Consider the following 17,058-nt stretch of genomic DNA (forward strand, 5'->3'; position numbering starts at 1 on the left):
GTTTCGCTGTATTGGTCCATTTCCGGGGGCTTTCCTTATGAAGTTTTTATTTGTAGCTAAAATACAGCGCTCCGATAAGGAAAACCCGAGCCAAACAAGCTTGCATGCTTCCTTACCGCGAACCCATCCGATATAACGATGAAACCTGCTCTCTTTCCCTCACTTCTATTGTCAGATCGAAATATCATTATTGCTCAAGCAATGAAATCGAAGAGAATACGGGAATATTACTTCGATGAGATCTATCAAGGGAAAACACTCGCTTCTTTGTTCGAAAAGAAAAACATTTTAATCGGCGGACGCGTGGGCGCCGTCCATATGTGTCCGACAATGTTCCACATGCAATGTATGAGCACAGTATATTTTCTCCAGCCGTCTTCGAATCCTGGCTAGGAGAATCCTACCCGACCTCGGAGACTGTCAACTCTCCGCTATAGTGTATGTGAGTATAACAGAATCAATTCTGAATGGCGAAAATGTGAGTAAGCAGAGTGAGATCAAGGCGGAGCTTCGCAATTGGGTGGTGGTCCATGGCCATCGATATGCACCCCACCTGGCACCCGAAGTCTTTCCTTGCATCAACCTCGCATGCGGTGTGACAACGAGGGGATCGAACGACCTTAAATTCCAATGCATTTTGAAACAATGATCTGAACAATACGTTCGATATAAAAGAAGCTTCTTTTTCGCCCATCCTGCATTCCGATTCCTATCGAGTAAACGGAATTCAGGGTTCTGGGAACCCAAAGTGGATCGGAAGTTGGTAATAGCTCGTCCCTCACTGGACCAATTCCCGAAAGCGAGCGCTGGGCCAAAAGCGAAGGGCGCTCCCCGATGTCGGTGGGATCCGGGTGGCCAGGGCGGGTTTAAAGGCCAGGGTTATGCTTAAATTCAGGATTTCCTCAAGACCTTCATTTTCAGTCCAACGTTCCGCAGCGCTGGATCCGATGCATGTCCGCAAATTTTCTTTTCGATCGTCTGGCTTGCAGTCCCAGCATTCACCCAGATCGCCGACTATGCGTCCTCACCCGATATTTCCCGGTGAATGCTTGCTCCCTCGTCTGCTTTAGACCATGTCCTGTATTTCTTCCGTCCGGCCAGAAAAAACCATGTGACGGACACATATCGTCCACATACGCACATCGTGGCGAAGAGCTCTCCTTCGAAAGGAAAGGCCAACCTCTTAAGTAACAAACTGTTAGTTCGGAACCAGAGCCAACAAAACTGTCAAGATTTCCAATCCGTAATTCGCCATAAATCCGTACCGTACCCAAGATGTGAAATTGTAAATCAACAGGTGCACAAGATTTCCCCAGATTAAGAAAGTGGGGTTAATCCAATTCCCGTCGGCCCTTTTGGCAAAAAAAATCTGAAGCACGAAAAAAGGCCCTGGCAGCAAGGGCACGACTTAAGCTTAAGCGACCTTGCCGCAGGCGTCCCACCCATGGCATGGGCGGCGAGGCGTTGAGCAGGTGATGAGGAGGGTCATAAACGGTGCCCATTGGCCTGTTTCTTATCGATATCGTCTATGCATGACGTCGGCCCCACCACTAAAATTCTCGCGACGTCAGGATTCCACAAGCCCGAAGGATACACGTACATACTCCGCAAAGGCGCAGGAACATACCGAAACATATAGCCTTTTACCCCAGATACTTTCGCCTTATGAGACTTCACCGCTTCGAGTAACTTGTTTGTGGAGTGGTAAGACCGTGCGGTAGAAAGCGGAAAGCCTGTGTGACAATGGTCAGCTTCTAACGACGACCGGAATACCACAATCCAACAAAAACAACCTTGGAATATTCAACCGACAATTCCGGGCCAATTGGCCTTTTAAACCTATATTAGAACACCATGTTCTCACTCTCAACCACGCGTGCACAATGTCTACGTCGTGTATCCCCTCTCTCTTCACGGCAACCATGGCGATTCCAACCTCCAAGACGTCACGCGACAGCTACGGCCTTACCAACAGGCGCTACAGGAAATACAGTCCACGTCGAACCCACAGAACTTCTATCTGGCATCCCAGAAAGCGGGTTCATAGACATTAAACCAAATGAAGGGCTCCTGTTCTTCGATAGTAAGGCCGTTGACCGGTTTTATAATCACTATAATCCCCTTGGCTAACCGATATATCGATGTATAAAAGACATCTACCCCGTCTTCTCCGCCTTCCTCGACTCCCGCTTCATCCCCGTCCGCCTCGACCACCTCTCCTCCGCCGAAAAACTGATAAAATACTCAATCCCCAAAGATTTCCCCGTCAAAATAAACCGAGTAATCCCACGCATAAAAGACGGCGGAGCATTCGTCAAATTCGTCAAACCCGCGAATACAACCGACCGTGAAGTAGAACGGCAAATGCGAGATTTACTCCAACAGAAGAAACTACGACCGTGGTATAGTCCGTTCGGTCAGGTTCGATGTTTTTTAGTAGAAGGACGGCCGTGGTTGGAAGATTTACAGAGATTTCCGGCGACGAGATTGAAAGTTGAATTCGAAGGGCAGGATATTTCAGCTGAACAGTTGTATACGACGTTTAGGCGGTTCGGAAGGTTGGTTGATATTAATCCGTTACCGAAGGATTCGAAAGAATTACCAAGATACGCGCACCTTACCTTCTGGAAGATTCGAAGTGCAACCGCAGCAAGGAATTGTCTTCACGATCTCAAAATAAAAACCGCGGATGGGAAGGAAACTCAATTAAGGATTTTATATTCGCCTGCTGTCAAGGCCCATACTATCAGGAAGTGGATCCTGGATCACCCCAAAATCGTTCTCCCAATACTCGCAGCCCTTATTGCAACATTCGCAATAGCCGTCTTTGATCCGTAAGTCAATCAACACAGCACGTTCGTCGATAGGATATTACTCACTCGACTCCTTAGAATCCGTACATTCTTCGTCCGAGCACACATCACACACTCACTGGACTTCGGATCCAAAGCCTGGACATGGTTCAAAGGCGCCGCATCCACATATCTAATCCTCAGCAAGCAAGGCACAGAAGGCTCCGGGGACCTATCGGTACTCTGGGAGGAACGAAAAGAAACCGTCGAAACACTGAAATCATGGCTACTAGAATCCACAGAGACCGTAAGTCGATATCACCACCTAAACCCTCATAGCCCCAAAATCATCTAAAAAAAAGAATTCATAGTTCATCGTCGTACAAGGACCCCGGGGATCCGGAAAGCGAGATCTCGTCCTCGGTGACGTTCTAAAGGACTGGAAACACACACTCGTATTCGACTGTGAACCCGTTCAAGACGGTCACGGAGACGCTCAAATCATCAGAGCTGCAGCCGCCCAGGTCGGTTACAGACCTGTCTTTGGCTGGCTGAACTCCATCAATAGCTGGGTCGACCTCGCCGTCCAAGGCACCCTAGGCACAGCTGCCGGCCTCAGCGAGACTTTAGAAAGTTAGTCAAAATTCCCTATCCACAATAATTGCTCGATTCCGGTCTCATCTACCGGCCCCCGCAAAGTAAAACCCTCTTACTGACCAACCCACCAGCCCAATTCACCAAAATCCTCCAAAACACCGCCACGGCCCTAAAACAAGTCGCCCTCTCCGAACGCGAAAAAACCGACAAAGACATCTCCCTCAACGACGACGAATGGCTAGAAGCCCACCCCGAAAAACGTCCGGTAGTAGTGATCGACAACTTCCTCCACCGTACCGACGCCGCCGGCGAAAAAATCTATCAAAGACTTTCGGACTGGGCGGCATTACTCGTCTCCGCCAACGTCGCCCACGTAATCTTCATGACCAACGATGTCTCGTTCTCAAAACAATTGGCGAGAAGTCTTCCGGATAGAGTATTTAGAACCGTAATGCTTGGCGATGCTTCCCCCGAAGCCGCAAAACGTTATGTTCTATCACAAATCCACAGCGGTATGACCGATGAAGAAAAAACGAAAGAAATAGAAGAACTCGACAGCTCAATCGACCAACTCGGCGGCCGGCTAACGGACCTCGAATTCCTCGCCAGGAGAATCAGAACCGGTGAAAGGCCCACGCAAGCAGTATCGGAAATCGTAAAAACCTCTGCGAACGAAATCCTAAAACTCTACTTCTTAGGCGACCCCGCGAAGAGGGTATACACCAAAGAACAAGCATGGGCACTGATCAGGATGTTCGGTGAAGGCGAAAAAGACCAATTACGATACAACGAAGTCCTCCTCCACGGATTGTTTACCAAAGGTGGCGAGGAGGCATTGCAAGCTCTCGAACAGGCCGAATTCATCACCATTGTCTCCGCGGAGGGGAGACCGTGGGCTATCAAACCCGGAAAACCAGTATACCGCGCTGCGTTTAAGAGATTGCAAAACGACAAAGTTTTACAAGCAAAATTGGACATCGACGTTGCGACGGAGTTGACGAAAACGGAGACGGCCAATGTGGCGAAATATGAAGCGGAACTTACGACTCTGGCTCAACTCACTTCGAGGCCGTCGGAGATTGCTAGTAGAGTCGCATGGTTACTGAAGAAGCTGCAGGCGAGTCAGGTGAAGATCGAACAGTACGAGAAAGAAATTGGGACTTTGAAAAAGATCCTGCAAAGCGAGTTTTAAATGTGGCCAGTTGAAGCCAAAGACTTTTCGGTTACGAAGAGGATGTTTGTTTCTTCTCTTCTCTTGTTGTACATAAGCCATGGAATACCCCCGTAAATTACCTTTCTACCGTACTTGGGCGGTTCTGAATATACCATGTCACGATTCCGGAGGTAAAATTCATACTGTCATCGTTGTGATCAAAAAAGTATCCTTCGACCCCAAGTGTTGTAAATTCTGCGTTGCCCGTCGCCACCGGCTGCATCCGTCTTCCTCAAGCTCAACCCTCTCCGTTCCCCAAACCTACCTCCGCATTACACCCTCCACCCTCCGAAAAAAACCACAATGTCCTCCCGCCCCCGTCCAAAGGCCACAGCAGCCTCCAGCCGCCACGCCACCGCAGCTTCAAACACCCAATTCGACCTCCGAAACCCAAACACCCTCGCCGCAGCCTCACAAGACGAAGACTACGACGCCGAAACAGCCGCGATCCTAAACTTTGATGAAATCAGCGGACAGTCGAGGGGTGTTAAGCGGAATGCGGTGAATTTGGATGGGTACGATTCGGACAGCAGTAATGAAGGATTTGGGGGTGGGAAAGAAGATGGAGGTGATTGGAAAGAGACAAAGAAGAAAAAGAAAGAGGAGGACGATGATGATGATATGTTTGGTGGGGACGACGATGATGCTGATGGCGAGAAGAATGGTGGCGACGAGGGTGATAAGATACCAGGAAAGAAGAAAAAGGATGTACGATTTCTAGATATCAAGGAGATCGAAGGACAGGAAGACCGATCCGACCAAGAGTCAAGCGATGAGGAGGAACAGGACGAAGACGAGGAAGTGGACGAGGAAGTCGGTGCAGGTGGCAAGAAAAAGAACGCCCCTAAGATGGACGGATTCAACATGAAGGCCGAAATGGAGGAAGGGAGATTCGACGACCAAGGGAACTTTGTACGCAGAGCTGTCGATCCGGATGCAGTACACGATACATGGCTAAAAGGCGTCAGCAAAAAGGAAATGAAGAAGGCAAAAGAATCACATGAGAAGCGAGAGGAGGAAGCTAAACAGCGCAGGAGGGAAGAGGATGAATTGATCACAGGGAACTTGATATCAGACTTGATATTATCCCTCGAACGAGGAGAGACAGCACTCGAGGCCCTTGCGAGATTAAACACGGGCAAGAAGGCCGCAAAGCCGAAGAAGTCATGGCAGAAGAAGAAAGGCAGGGATATGGATATCGACGGCACGAACGGAAAGGAGCCGGAAGATCTGAAGGAGAAGGAGCGGAAAGAACAGATCGAAAACATCACAACCGCAGCCGATAGACTGCTATCACGAGGGTTTAATGAAATATACGATGAACCGAGAGAGTTCCTAACTAGGCTGTATAAGAAGGAGACCGATGAGGACTGGGTCGAACCGGTCAGGGAAACGGAGTCTGACGGGCCAAAGGAACTGGTGGACGAGTGGGAGTATAAATGGAGTGACGGTCAAGGCGACGGTCAAGTTCATGGTCCGTATGGAAGCACCGACATGAAGGCCTGGAAAGAAGCTGGCTACTTTCAGGAAGGCGTGGTCTTCAGACGGAAAGGCGAAGGCGAGAGTGACTGGACGAGGCTTCCGGACTTTTAATGGAGGCCGTCCGATCATCGTTTATTGTATACTAGAGCAGCTATCACATGCATCTATCCTAGGCATGGAGTTTGGGGTCTTTCTTTAGGAATATGATAATGATAAACACGAACTCTCGAGACCACATCTTCCTTCTGTTACGCATATAGGATAAAGATTACTACAGCGTAACGCTGTGAATCATGCAAATCTCGATCATACAGCCCCATGCCTTCATTATCCCAACGCGCAATCGATCCAATTCGTTGTATAAATTTACTTCAAGTACAATAATCATACGAGTCCAGCACATATCACAGTAAACCAACGGAACATATATTCTGTATCAAAGCCCTTCCATAATAGGAATCAGAGCCTCCAAGAGAATTTTTTTTTTTATATTTTTTTTCCTCCGTGAACCACCATCACTTCCTCAATGATATTACACAAAGAGCATGCCCGCCCAAAAGACGAAGCGCCACGCTAATAGTTTTTTTTGTGACCCTCGCCGATTTTTATTTCTTTTAGAACAAATATATTGTTCAGGGTTTCGGCTTTGAAAAAAAAAAAAAATTGGGATCGAAGAGAATACCTCGCACTCGAACTCCTGATTGTTTCTCCATAAAGCATCCCTCCGAGCAAAGAACGAAAAAAGATAAGACGGACGGAAAAGTCGAACAGCAAAATAGCGGGGATTCCATGACCATTTACCACCAGAGCGGCTAGGATAGTACCAAAAAAAAAAAAAAAAAAAAAAACCATTGGTTTTCGGGAACAGTAGTCAAAATAAGTGATGCTTAACAGCATTTCGATTCCCGTTCGCAAATTCGAGGAATCATTGGGATTTGAGATGACACTCGCCATAGGAGAGAGAAGAGAGAAAGAAAAGAAAAGAAAGCTAAACGAGCAAGAAAAGAGTAGCAACAGTTGATGGAGAAAATTATTTATTTTGTGGTTTAGAAGTTGACGTAGAGGGACTAAGAGCGCTCAAAAAAAAAGCATACGCTCCCCTCACGTAAACGATTATCGCTTCGCTTCGCTAATTTTTGTGCAGTATGTCAAAATACAGTTTCAGAGGATGTGGTGGAAGAGGTCTAGCTAGAAGCTTTGACCGGTTGCGACTGCGGCTGAGTCTGCTGCTGCTGCTGCTGCTGACCACCCCCGCGTCCTCTTCCCCTGTAATGACCTCTACCACGCCCACGACCACGCCAATTGCCGCGTCGGTAGCCACTATCGACGGATCCCTGTCCGAATGTTTCGATATTCTTCCTAACTTCTTCGCTTCGACGTTGGACGCCAGGTCGGCCATCAGCGCCGGCCTCCTTTGCTTCGGCACGCTCTTTGTTCTCACAGCTTATGTTGTCGAAGAAAGAGCTGCCCTTGTTGTAAAACCCTCCAGCAGGAGCGATGATAGCCGGCTGGTCAACTGATGGCTTTCTTTCAGCCGACCCTTCTGGCACATCAGCGGCTGATGCACCATCTTCGCTATCAGCAACCTTGGTAAAGCGAGCGTTGGCCAATTCGAAGTCATAATCCGTAGTTGGGACGTCGACTTTCCTGGATTGGTGAGGCATTCCCCCACGTCCTCGCCCCCTACCGCGGTACTGAGCAGGGCCGTTGTTGTTCTGACGATATGGTTGGTTCGTCCCATTCGTCTGCTTGAGCTTCATTGCTTGAACCTTCCTCTCTAGGTCAGCTAGTCCAGGGGAGTCCGAGGCTGGCTGCACTGGGGCTGGAGCAGATTGGGCGACTGGGACGGATGGAGTAATTGTTGTGGTTGTGGCCGTAATAGTTGTTCCCGTTTGTGTGTGGCCGGGCTGAGAACTTCCGAATGCCCCGCGGCCACGAGCACCTCTTCCTCGGGTTCCCGCATTTCTGAGGCCTGTAGGTTGGGTTGGGGCAGCAGCAGTTGGCTGAGCCAAAGCTGTGGCAACATCTGGCTTCGATTCCAAAGGCGGCGGTGGAGGCTGTTGAGTTGGGACAGCTCCCTTTGGTTCAGGAGCCGTGTCCTTGCTCTCAGCAGCAGTGACCGGAAGGTCTACCTTAGCCTGAGGAGGGGCGGGGCCAGGGGCAGGGGCAGGCTGAGGCTGCGCACCCGTCTGAGTAGCAGCCCGGTTTCGGTTATCACCTGGCGGTGGGGCTTGACCAGGAGCCTGTGGGCCTGGTGGGAATGGAGGCACTCCATAAGGGAATGAACCGCCTGGGAAGCCTGGACCACCCGGGCCACCTGGGAAGCCAGCCATATACGGAGGTTGTGGATAAAATTGACCACCGGGCCCGGCTCTTCCCATTGGACCAGGACCAGGAGGGGGATAAAATCCTGGTGTAAAATTTGGGTTAAATGGCGGCTGGCCTGGACCGGGCCTGCCATTCTGTTGATAATTGAATTGTGGAGCTGGAGGGTATCCTGGAGGTCTTTGAGCCTGCAACATCAACTCATGTAAGCAGATGGACAAGAACAATTGGTTCAAACAACTTTTGGGTGACAATGTTCAATGGTTGCTGTTATCAGAAGGAAGGCAACGGAAATATCCGCATGGTTTTGCGCTTTAGGACAATGACAATAAAATTGTTTTACATCCGAAATATTTCATCATGTGACAGAAAGACGAGATAAATATATATATATATATCATTTTTTTGGTGTGAATGTGGGGGAGGGGTGCTTTAGACTTACGTTGATGATAGCGGGGTCGTTCGGGAAAGAGGGTTGTGGTGGCGGTGGCTTTGGAGCAGCCTCTGGGGCCTCCATCCGCAAATCTTTTACATCGCTACCCCGGAAGACGATGTAGTCATATATCTCATCCGTTCCATCGACCTCATTGGCAGGATCATCGCAGCGACCTTCCGTTCCATGATTTGTGACATTCTCCAATCCAACGGTGGAGTTTTCAGAGTCGATCTGGTGAAGAGTTCCGACATAGCTATAGGTCAGACGCGAAGTTAGTTTGACAGGGAGACCACACAGGATAGCAGGTGGTGGGTAGTTGTCGGTTACATACCGAATGTCGCTACGCGAGACTAAGGAAATTCGGGATCTGGAGACGGATAGGTATCACAGTTAGTTGGTTGATTGCTTTATGATGTGGGAGCAATCGACAGGTGCTCACCCGATGAATTCGGACATTTCGAATGACCGAGTAGGGAAGCCTGATACAGGTGATTCAAATGGAAGGGAATGGCGCAATTAGATCGAGTCAAAGAGTCGATGTATATATTCCTGATATTAGGTCGTAAGAAACGTTAGATGGCTGAGAAAGACACGCGAAAAGAAGCTGTGAAAGACGTTAGAAACGAAAGAGGCCGTGGACGAGAAGAGAAAAAGAGAAGCCAAGAGAACACAAAGAGAAGAAGAAGATGAAGAAGAAGAAGGGGATTCGTTAGGAAATGAGAAGTGGACGGATGGTGGAGGAGAGTGAGGAGGAGAAGGTGAGGGCTGGAGAGGAGGATGTTGTGGTTGGAGATGGCAGATGTTGAGGAAGAAGAAGAGAAGAAAGAAAGAGAAGAGCCCGTCAGGTTTTGTGCCCGCAAATTTGCGCCCACAACACCACCGCCACACTCACTTGCTATCCCAGCAAGAAGTCCCCATGCAAACGTGGAGGAAAATATGAAGCCCGGAGGAAAGCAAAGGAGGGGTTCACGATAGCTTCATTGCGTCGCATTCCTTCTCATTCAATCGTGGCTCCATTCAAGAGTCTCTACGAGTACTTGGGTAGATTATAGCCTGCAGTTTTACAGGCACAAGTGACGTTGGTTACAAAGCCAACGTCAACTGCAACACCTCAACACATTTCCCCGGACTCCACATGCTCCACCATCTGTCGTGCAACTTCACGATATAATCACGATCACAATGGATACCCCGTCAACCCCAGCCAGCCAGGTTCTCGACGAAACCGATCCTTCAAAGCAAGAAGAATTCTCTCCCGAAGATGACCGTCTCTTTCTTTCCTTAGAAAATTACTGTTGGGAAGATGACCCGGAGTTTCAGGTACGTATACTTCCTTTCCCTCCATAACCTCGGGTACCGGATTACCCCAGATATTGCCCACATATCACTAATTTGACAAAGTCCGGCCTCACTCAAATCTTATCTACGACCACGGACCCAATACAAGTCCGACATCTCACCCGACAGGCCAAATGCTTCTTCTACTCCCGCAAAATCTCCCGTCCCGTCTCCTTCCCGCTCTACAGCGCCTGGCTGGACCGTGAGGAACACTCGGCGCCCAGGTGCCGTTCTCCATCCTGCAAAGTCGGCCCACCGCTCGATCCCACACCAGTAGAGGCCATGGGTGAGAGTAACCCCAGCATTCCATCCGATACTCCAACGGATAATACAGCAGGAGGATCAAACGGAGATGATAAAACACCATACCCGACTTCGTTCGCACATATCGTGGAATTGATCACATCGGGCAAGCCAATCCCAGGCATCAGGGAGATTCCAAATACGCTTAATGCTGCTCCACCGACTCACAGCAGTGCACAGCAGAGAAGGAAACCATGGGAGGCTGTAGCTACCCCAGAGAGTGGCGCTGCTAGCTTGCCTAGCCCCGCGCCTACTCCTGAATCCTAGCATTGTAGGAATGTATATTCAATTATTTTTTTTTCTTTTACGATTTTCGTCACATTGGATATCGCGGTGCTCGGAGTTCTGGATTTGCTAGAATACAATCATATCTTGCTCAATATCAGGAGATATCCGGGAAATGCGTGTCGATCTAGCTTGGAAACTACATCACACAATCTACACGTCGGAGGGAATGCTCTAATATGAGGACATTCTTCTAGTGTTAAATAAAAAAAAAGACAAAGCGACGTTGGTCGTTCACGTGTATACGTAAATGTTACGCGCATTATTAGGTATCGTATGTTAAAAATAAAAGAGGGCAAAACGCAAAGCTGCATGTAAGGAGAAAAAGAACAAACAGGCTGTATGAGAAAAGAAACCAAAATGATAAAAGAACACTTGGAATTTTTTCGTTCCCGCCCGAATGAAATATTAAACGCCCTGATGTACATTTTGAAGAAGAGTATATAGAAGGAAAAGAAACAGAAAAAGAAACAGAAAGGCATTTTTTTCAGATCATTCCTTCATTCTCATGCTTTTCGCTAAGAAAACTTTTTTTTTTTTTCGTCCCGAATGAAAGGCATTCCGATCGTTATTATGGAAACCAGTAAAAAGGAAGCGGGATTAAGAACCCACGGCTAGATCCACGAATACCGTGCAACACTCCCTTACATAGGGACAGACTGCATAAGCCGTCCGGTGACCCTGCTAAGGCCTGCGACTCTCTTAAGGATCGACGACCCGGGGCTCTCTTCAGACACCGCCATGTAGAACTGTTGCAAACGGGAAACGAGGACTGCGGTGATTCTAGGCAACATTGTTTGGGTATTATCCTCACGCTAAACTAGGACGTTAGTGAAAGTTCCTCGAGGAAGTGGCGGTCAGATCAACTTACAATGATGTGGAAATCATTCAAGCAAGCCTCCAACCACGTTAGGCGTTCATCCGTATACGTCTCGAGATTACCGGTAACGCTTGCGGCGATTGTAAGAGCGACAACCTGGCTAACTTTTGGAATAACATCATATGGATTGTATTTGACGATATGGTTTTCAAAGTAGTAGTCCTGAAGTTCTTTGCTCTGAAGCCAAGTCAACATTCCGTTCTCGAGATCGCCACGTCGGATCAGGTTCTCAATCTCATCGCCCACCAACTCAACCTCCGACTTTGCAGTCATCGGTGTTGGTGGAATGGAAGGATTGATGGCACCCGATGTAACTGCAGCTGCGGCCGCGGCCGCGAGCTTCTCTTGGTTAGCCAGAAGCTGTTGTTGCATCTCAATCATACGGGCGGTAGTAGCCTCCAGAGTAGAAATGGTCTTGGCCATCTCCGCGACGGTTGATGTCAACTGCGCAATCTTCTGCTGATCCTCTTCGTGGACTCTCCGTGCCTCCTTGAGAGCCTGAGTGGATTGCTTAGTAAGTTGATTAGAGAAGACTTTCGAGATATTATCTCCAATAACTTCAAAGGCCTGCAGAGACTGCTGCAGGTTGTCGCGAGCGGCTTGATCCATGTCTTGCCTGAGGGGGCCAAGGATGTTCTCGGCAACATTCCCGAGAACCGCCTTGGAGGCCAAAGTCTTCTCGACGGTCTTCGGGACGGTTGCTTCCATATGTCGGATGATGGTGTCGGATAGAGCCGCGGGGATGTTCTCCACAAGAGCTGATTTGATGTCGATGGCCAACCTTCCCAAGTGCGAAACAAGAATCTTTTCGACAGTCGTCTCCAAGCCACTTGTCAATGTGTTAGATACCACCCGGAGAACGGCTTCCTGTTTAGCGTCGGATGCGGCTTGTTGGACGCGGCGATCATCATCAAACTTGCGGTCTATTGGAGAGAATCGTTAGCACTTAAATATAAGCGACGATCGTTCAACATGCGATAACTTACAGAGACTTCCAATTTCCTTCGAAAGGGCCGAAGTGAACGACGTATTGACGGCTTCCTCGATTTTCTTGACCTCACGTTCGAGTAGCTCGGGCGAGATACTAACGGTCGACAGAGCTACCTTCTTCTCTTCACGGTCCTTGCCCTTATTTTTCTTTGGTTGAGGTGCCGGCGATGGCTCATCATTCTCCAAAGCAGGTCCCGCAAAGGATACGGTGTTGACGTCCCTGCGAGGTTTCTTGCCACGGCCCAAGCCACTCATAGAAGCAGCTTTGCGTCCCTGTCCGTTAGTAACAGGCGGCTTTTCCTCCGATTTCTCAACAACAGGCTCGTCTTGGGCTTCCGCCGCCTTGGCTTTCTGCGGTGGAGGGTTCGAAGTCTGAGCTTTTGGCGGCTCCGGAACAACAGGGGCGAGTGCGGTTTTCGGTTCTTCCACCTTTGAGGGTTCCGTAGGTGACGTAATAGCGGGAGGAATAAGTGCGGAGAGAGTACAAGCACCGGTAGCAAGAGCATCGAGACCTTTCATCACCCTAAGATTACTATCGAAACCAATGTCTTCCTTAGAAAGAGAAAGACAAGTGAGTCCCTTAGTGTGAGAGATGTAGAGCTCAAAGATGGGGGGTTTCCCATCGTCACCGGGAAGCTGGGGTGAAGATGCCGAGTCGAGAACCTCAAGAGAGATGAGCTGTCCTCTATCGCCCAGCGAATACTCTACGATCGAAGACATTATCGCGGTAGCATCGAGTTTTGGCAAGTTGGGTGACTGCTCGCTGACAGCCTTGATAAAGCCGGCCTGCGAGAATGACTGAAGATTGTACTTGGGAGTCGACAGGTGGATGAACGAAATTGTGTTTCTGTTCGGGTTCCCGACGACGATGACGCCACTCTTGGGATGGTAGCTCAAAGAGCAGAGGCCGTCGCTTCCAGAGGAAGAAGTTGGGAACCGAAGCTCTTGGACGGCGCGTCCTATCGCGATGTCCCAAAGCTGAATCACATGGTTTTGTTGCAATCCTACGATCAAGTACCTCAATGCCTGACGGCGTTCGTACGGTTGCTGTTTGTCGACAAAGATGACAGATGTAGCCTTGTACATCTCACCCGGACCGACGGCAGAGCGTGTGAGAACCGGTTCCGTCAAGATCCTAGCGGTCTCCGTGGGATATTCTATCTCATCCTCTCCGCGTTCGAATTCGACAAGTTTGCTAACGTCCCAAAACTTAATCTTGCCGGCTTTATCAATCGTCACAACCGTAGAATCGTCTTCAGAAAAGCAGAACTCCTTAGAAACCTTCTGTGTGTCGATCGTGCGAGAGTGATTTGCATGATAAGCCGAGTCGTTGATTTTGACGATTCCGCCAACTTCCTCGGCGTATTGGCGAGCAGCATCCGCATGAATCAAGCTGATGAAACGGCCACGGCCAATCGCGAAAACCTTCGGATGGCTCTGAGTAAGGTGCGTCCGAGACTTTGTGAGGCCTCCGTTTTGGTCCTGAAGCGCCGAAGGCGGGAATAGGAAACTCCTACTCTCCATGACCGATTCGTCCATCGGCCCGTCCAAGCCGTCCAGTTCGCTCCACAGGACTGTTCCGTTGACGCCGACGGCCAAAACCTGATTTTCCTTACCAAGAGCGACATTGACGGTTCGTTCGGTGCTGTCCTTCATCAAGACGACGTCTTGACCATCCTCTTGTCGAATAATCCTAACCCCTCCCTTGGATTTTCCTGTTGCGTAAACAATGTACGAGGGCGAGGCGGAGATGAGGTTGCGGTCCATCTGATCCACATTACGGGTCATCTTGGCGATATCGCTAAACCTCCCACCGGGGACGGTGACAGTCGGAAGAGCATTGAAGGTGATCTGGGAGAATGGTTTCATGGGGAATTTGTAGATTGTAAATGTTGCCTTCTCCGCGCCAGTCTCCAAGGGTTGAGCAGCTCCGGAAGTAGCGGTCTCGGAAGGAGCGGTCTCGGGTGAAAGAACAGCGGTTGTGGGTTCAACGGTGGTTTGGACGGTAGCCGCTTGGGTAGCTGCCGCGACAGTCAAAGCTTCAGCAGTAGCAACGACGGCTTCCTCCTCTTCGGGGTCAACCGAGTCTTCTACAACATCCGGGACGTCCAATTGAGCATCATCGTCAACAACTTCTTCATTCTGATGAGCACCGATATCCTCGGGAGGGGTGGTGTTGCCGCCCTCGAATGGGTCCGTCTCACCATCGAACACGTCGGCCTCTTGTTCGAATGGATCCGCGACATCTTCGACGTACGGTTGAGTTAGCGGAGGCGTATGACGTTCGACATTATTCGCGACAATATCAGTGAGAGACGCTTTCGGCTCCACCTGCAACACGGCTACATCCTCAGTAGCGTGGGGCGGTGGTGGGGAAAACGGAAGGGGAATGTTGGAAGGTGTTGAGAGGCCAACGGGATTGGCGAGAGAAGGGCTGCTATGGCCATTAGTGAGAGAGGCCTGTTGCATCTTGGGAGAACGATTGCGTGGGTTCGTTCTCGAGAGATGGTCAAAGGGGTTGACATAAGTGAAAAGTGGCTGCTTCACGGGGGGTTGGTCCAAGCCTGCAGGCGCCGTGTCCGGAATAGTAGCTGCAACCGAACTTGGCCCACCAACGGGCGACTACGTTGGGGGAGGGATGACATGTTAGAGATAACTTTAAACGACGCGAGAATATTTCAAAAGAACAAAAATATATATATATATATATTTTTTTTTTGTGAGGAGGGAAATGCAACTTACCTCGGGAGACTGCTTATTCTGCTGGCTCGAGGCGGATGCGACACTACCCGCGTCATCCTGAACCGGCTTGCTACGCCCTAGTATCTGGTGGAGCAGGTCGGCAGCCGCCGGGTTAGCGACCTCTCGAGGAGCCGGAGACATGATGCTTCGCGGATCAGGGACTCCACCGGCATTCTCCGGTTGAGGTTGTGGCTTTGGAGCGCTGGAGAGAAGCGACGAAACCAGGTCGTTGAGTGGCTGGTCATGGGCAGGTAGCGACTGGCGAGTCGGCATCTGCTGGGGTGGAGCAACGGTAGGACCATCGGCAAAACTGGTACTCCTGGCGCCTTCACGAACGGCTTCAAATCTTTGTGGCATCTGAGGGATGTTATCGACAGAGCGACGTCCTTGATGAGCAGCCTGCTGACCAACGTTTCCGCCGGTTTGCTTGTGAAGAAGACCCATCAGATAATTCTGTGGAACCATGGGATCGTCGGCACTAGAATGACGGCCATGTTCGGCGCCTAACTGACGATTGAGCTGAGTCGGGACGTGTGATCCGTAGTGCATCGAAACCTGCATTGCCTGCGAGTCGATGGAACCAAAATGAGGCTGGGGAGAAAAGCTGGTAGGATGGTGATGTTGTTGATGGAAGCGATGAGCGGTTGGGTGAGCACTGATGGCGGATTCGAGAGTCTGTAACAGCGAGTCATTGCTAGTGTTACGCGCATGTCCATACTCGACTCCGAAGCCCTGAGGCATTGTGCCGTAGCTCGATCTCTGCGAAGGAGGCAGCGAGCTATAAGACGGCTGATGATGGAATTGAGGATTCGATGAAGGGCGGGATGGATGATGATGAGGGGAGGAGGCGCCGTTGACCCCAGCTGGTCCGTTGGAGCGCAGCTTGTCGAAGATGGAATCAAACGAAGGCCCCGAACCGGCCATTTTGATGGATTATATGTAAGTATGTATTCAAGAGCGAGCGCCCTTGTTTGGTGAAGCAAGCAAAAGGGTTGTTGGGGTTGGTTGGTGGTTTATTAGCGGAAAACGCCAAGAAGTTTCGGAAGCACGAAGTTCGTGTTCGCGACTTTTTTTAGGTGCAGGGAAAGGGAGGGAGGGAAGTAGAAAGCAAAGGCAGGAAAGATGCCGATGGAGTGAGATGATGATGGTGGTGATGATGAATTGTAGGTGGAGAAGAGGAGGAGGAGGAGAAGAAAGAGAAGGTTGATGGGAGGAGTAATGGTGGTGGTGGTGGTGGTGGTGGAGGAGTAGATGAGTTGGAGGGATGAAGATGGCGAAGGGCTTATTAGCCTTACTTACATCAGGCAGCATTAAGCATTCTATTACAGCCACGATGCAGTACATCTACAACATTTACATTTACAACCTAATAACTAAAGTTCACGATCAGAGAAAAAGAAGTACAGAATATGACTTGTCCGCTGACTTGTCACCGTCCGATTTCTACTTTCGACGTAACCAATACCCGCTCAGCACGTTCGAGCAATTGCGCCTGCGAGGTTTGACTCTGCCGGCTGGACCTCGCATGGACATTCTCATGCGACCGGTCCGTACTGCTACTTGAACCTTCACCGTCTCCTCTGTGATATCAAAAGTACCAGTACGGATACATGTAGCCTCGAACTTCGAAGGGTTGATTGGAAGAAGCGTAAGCGAACGGCCAGTTTCGCTTCGT

General features: G+C 49.8%; 5 protein-coding genes across 5 annotated transcripts; 3 read left to right on the forward strand and 2 right to left on the reverse strand.

Moving 5' to 3' along the window:
- Window positions 1-1,854: 1,854 nt before the first annotated feature.
- Window positions 1,855-4,581, forward strand: DFL_002658 (uncharacterized protein; the record flags this gene model as incomplete). The annotated part of the gene is made up of 5 exons (XM_067631475.1): window positions 1,855-2,083; window positions 2,153-2,834; window positions 2,892-3,099; window positions 3,164-3,425; window positions 3,521-4,581. The coding sequence occupies 5 exons, from the start codon at window positions 1,855-1,857 to the stop codon at window positions 4,579-4,581; spliced, it is 2,442 nt and encodes an 813-aa protein (XP_067494017.1).
- A 324-nt stretch (window positions 4,582-4,905) lies between these two features.
- Window positions 4,906-6,195, forward strand: DFL_002659 (uncharacterized protein; the record flags this gene model as incomplete). The annotated part of the gene is made up of 1 exon (XM_067631476.1): window positions 4,906-6,195. One exon carries the CDS (start codon window positions 4,906-4,908, stop codon window positions 6,193-6,195), a length of 1,290 nt encoding a protein of 429 aa, XP_067494018.1.
- A 1,073-nt stretch (window positions 6,196-7,268) lies between these two features.
- DFL_002660 (uncharacterized protein) lies at window positions 7,269-9,301 on the reverse strand (the record flags this gene model as incomplete). The annotated part of the gene is made up of 4 exons (XM_067631478.1): window positions 7,269-8,597; window positions 8,852-9,098; window positions 9,177-9,212; window positions 9,285-9,301. 4 exons carry the CDS (start codon window positions 9,299-9,301, stop codon window positions 7,269-7,271), a joined length of 1,629 nt encoding a protein of 542 aa, XP_067494019.1.
- A 726-nt stretch (window positions 9,302-10,027) lies between these two features.
- DFL_002661 (uncharacterized protein) lies at window positions 10,028-10,753 on the forward strand (the record flags this gene model as incomplete). Its single annotated transcript, XM_067631479.1, has 2 exons — window positions 10,028-10,165; window positions 10,247-10,753. 2 exons carry the CDS (start codon window positions 10,028-10,030, stop codon window positions 10,751-10,753), a joined length of 645 nt encoding a protein of 214 aa, XP_067494020.1.
- A 662-nt stretch (window positions 10,754-11,415) lies between these two features.
- Window positions 11,416-16,307, reverse strand: DFL_002662 (uncharacterized protein; the record flags this gene model as incomplete). Its single annotated transcript, XM_067631480.1, has 4 exons — window positions 11,416-11,586; window positions 11,643-12,574; window positions 12,638-15,263; window positions 15,384-16,307. 4 exons carry the CDS (start codon window positions 16,305-16,307, stop codon window positions 11,416-11,418), a joined length of 4,653 nt encoding a protein of 1,550 aa, XP_067494021.1.
- Window positions 16,308-17,058: the final 751 nt, after the last annotated feature.

This window comes from Arthrobotrys flagrans (assembly GCF_004000055.1).
Source record: "Arthrobotrys flagrans strain CBS H-5679 chromosome Unknown unitig_3, whole genome shotgun sequence".
Lineage (NCBI taxonomy): Eukaryota > Fungi > Ascomycota > Orbiliomycetes > Orbiliales > Orbiliaceae > Arthrobotrys > Arthrobotrys flagrans.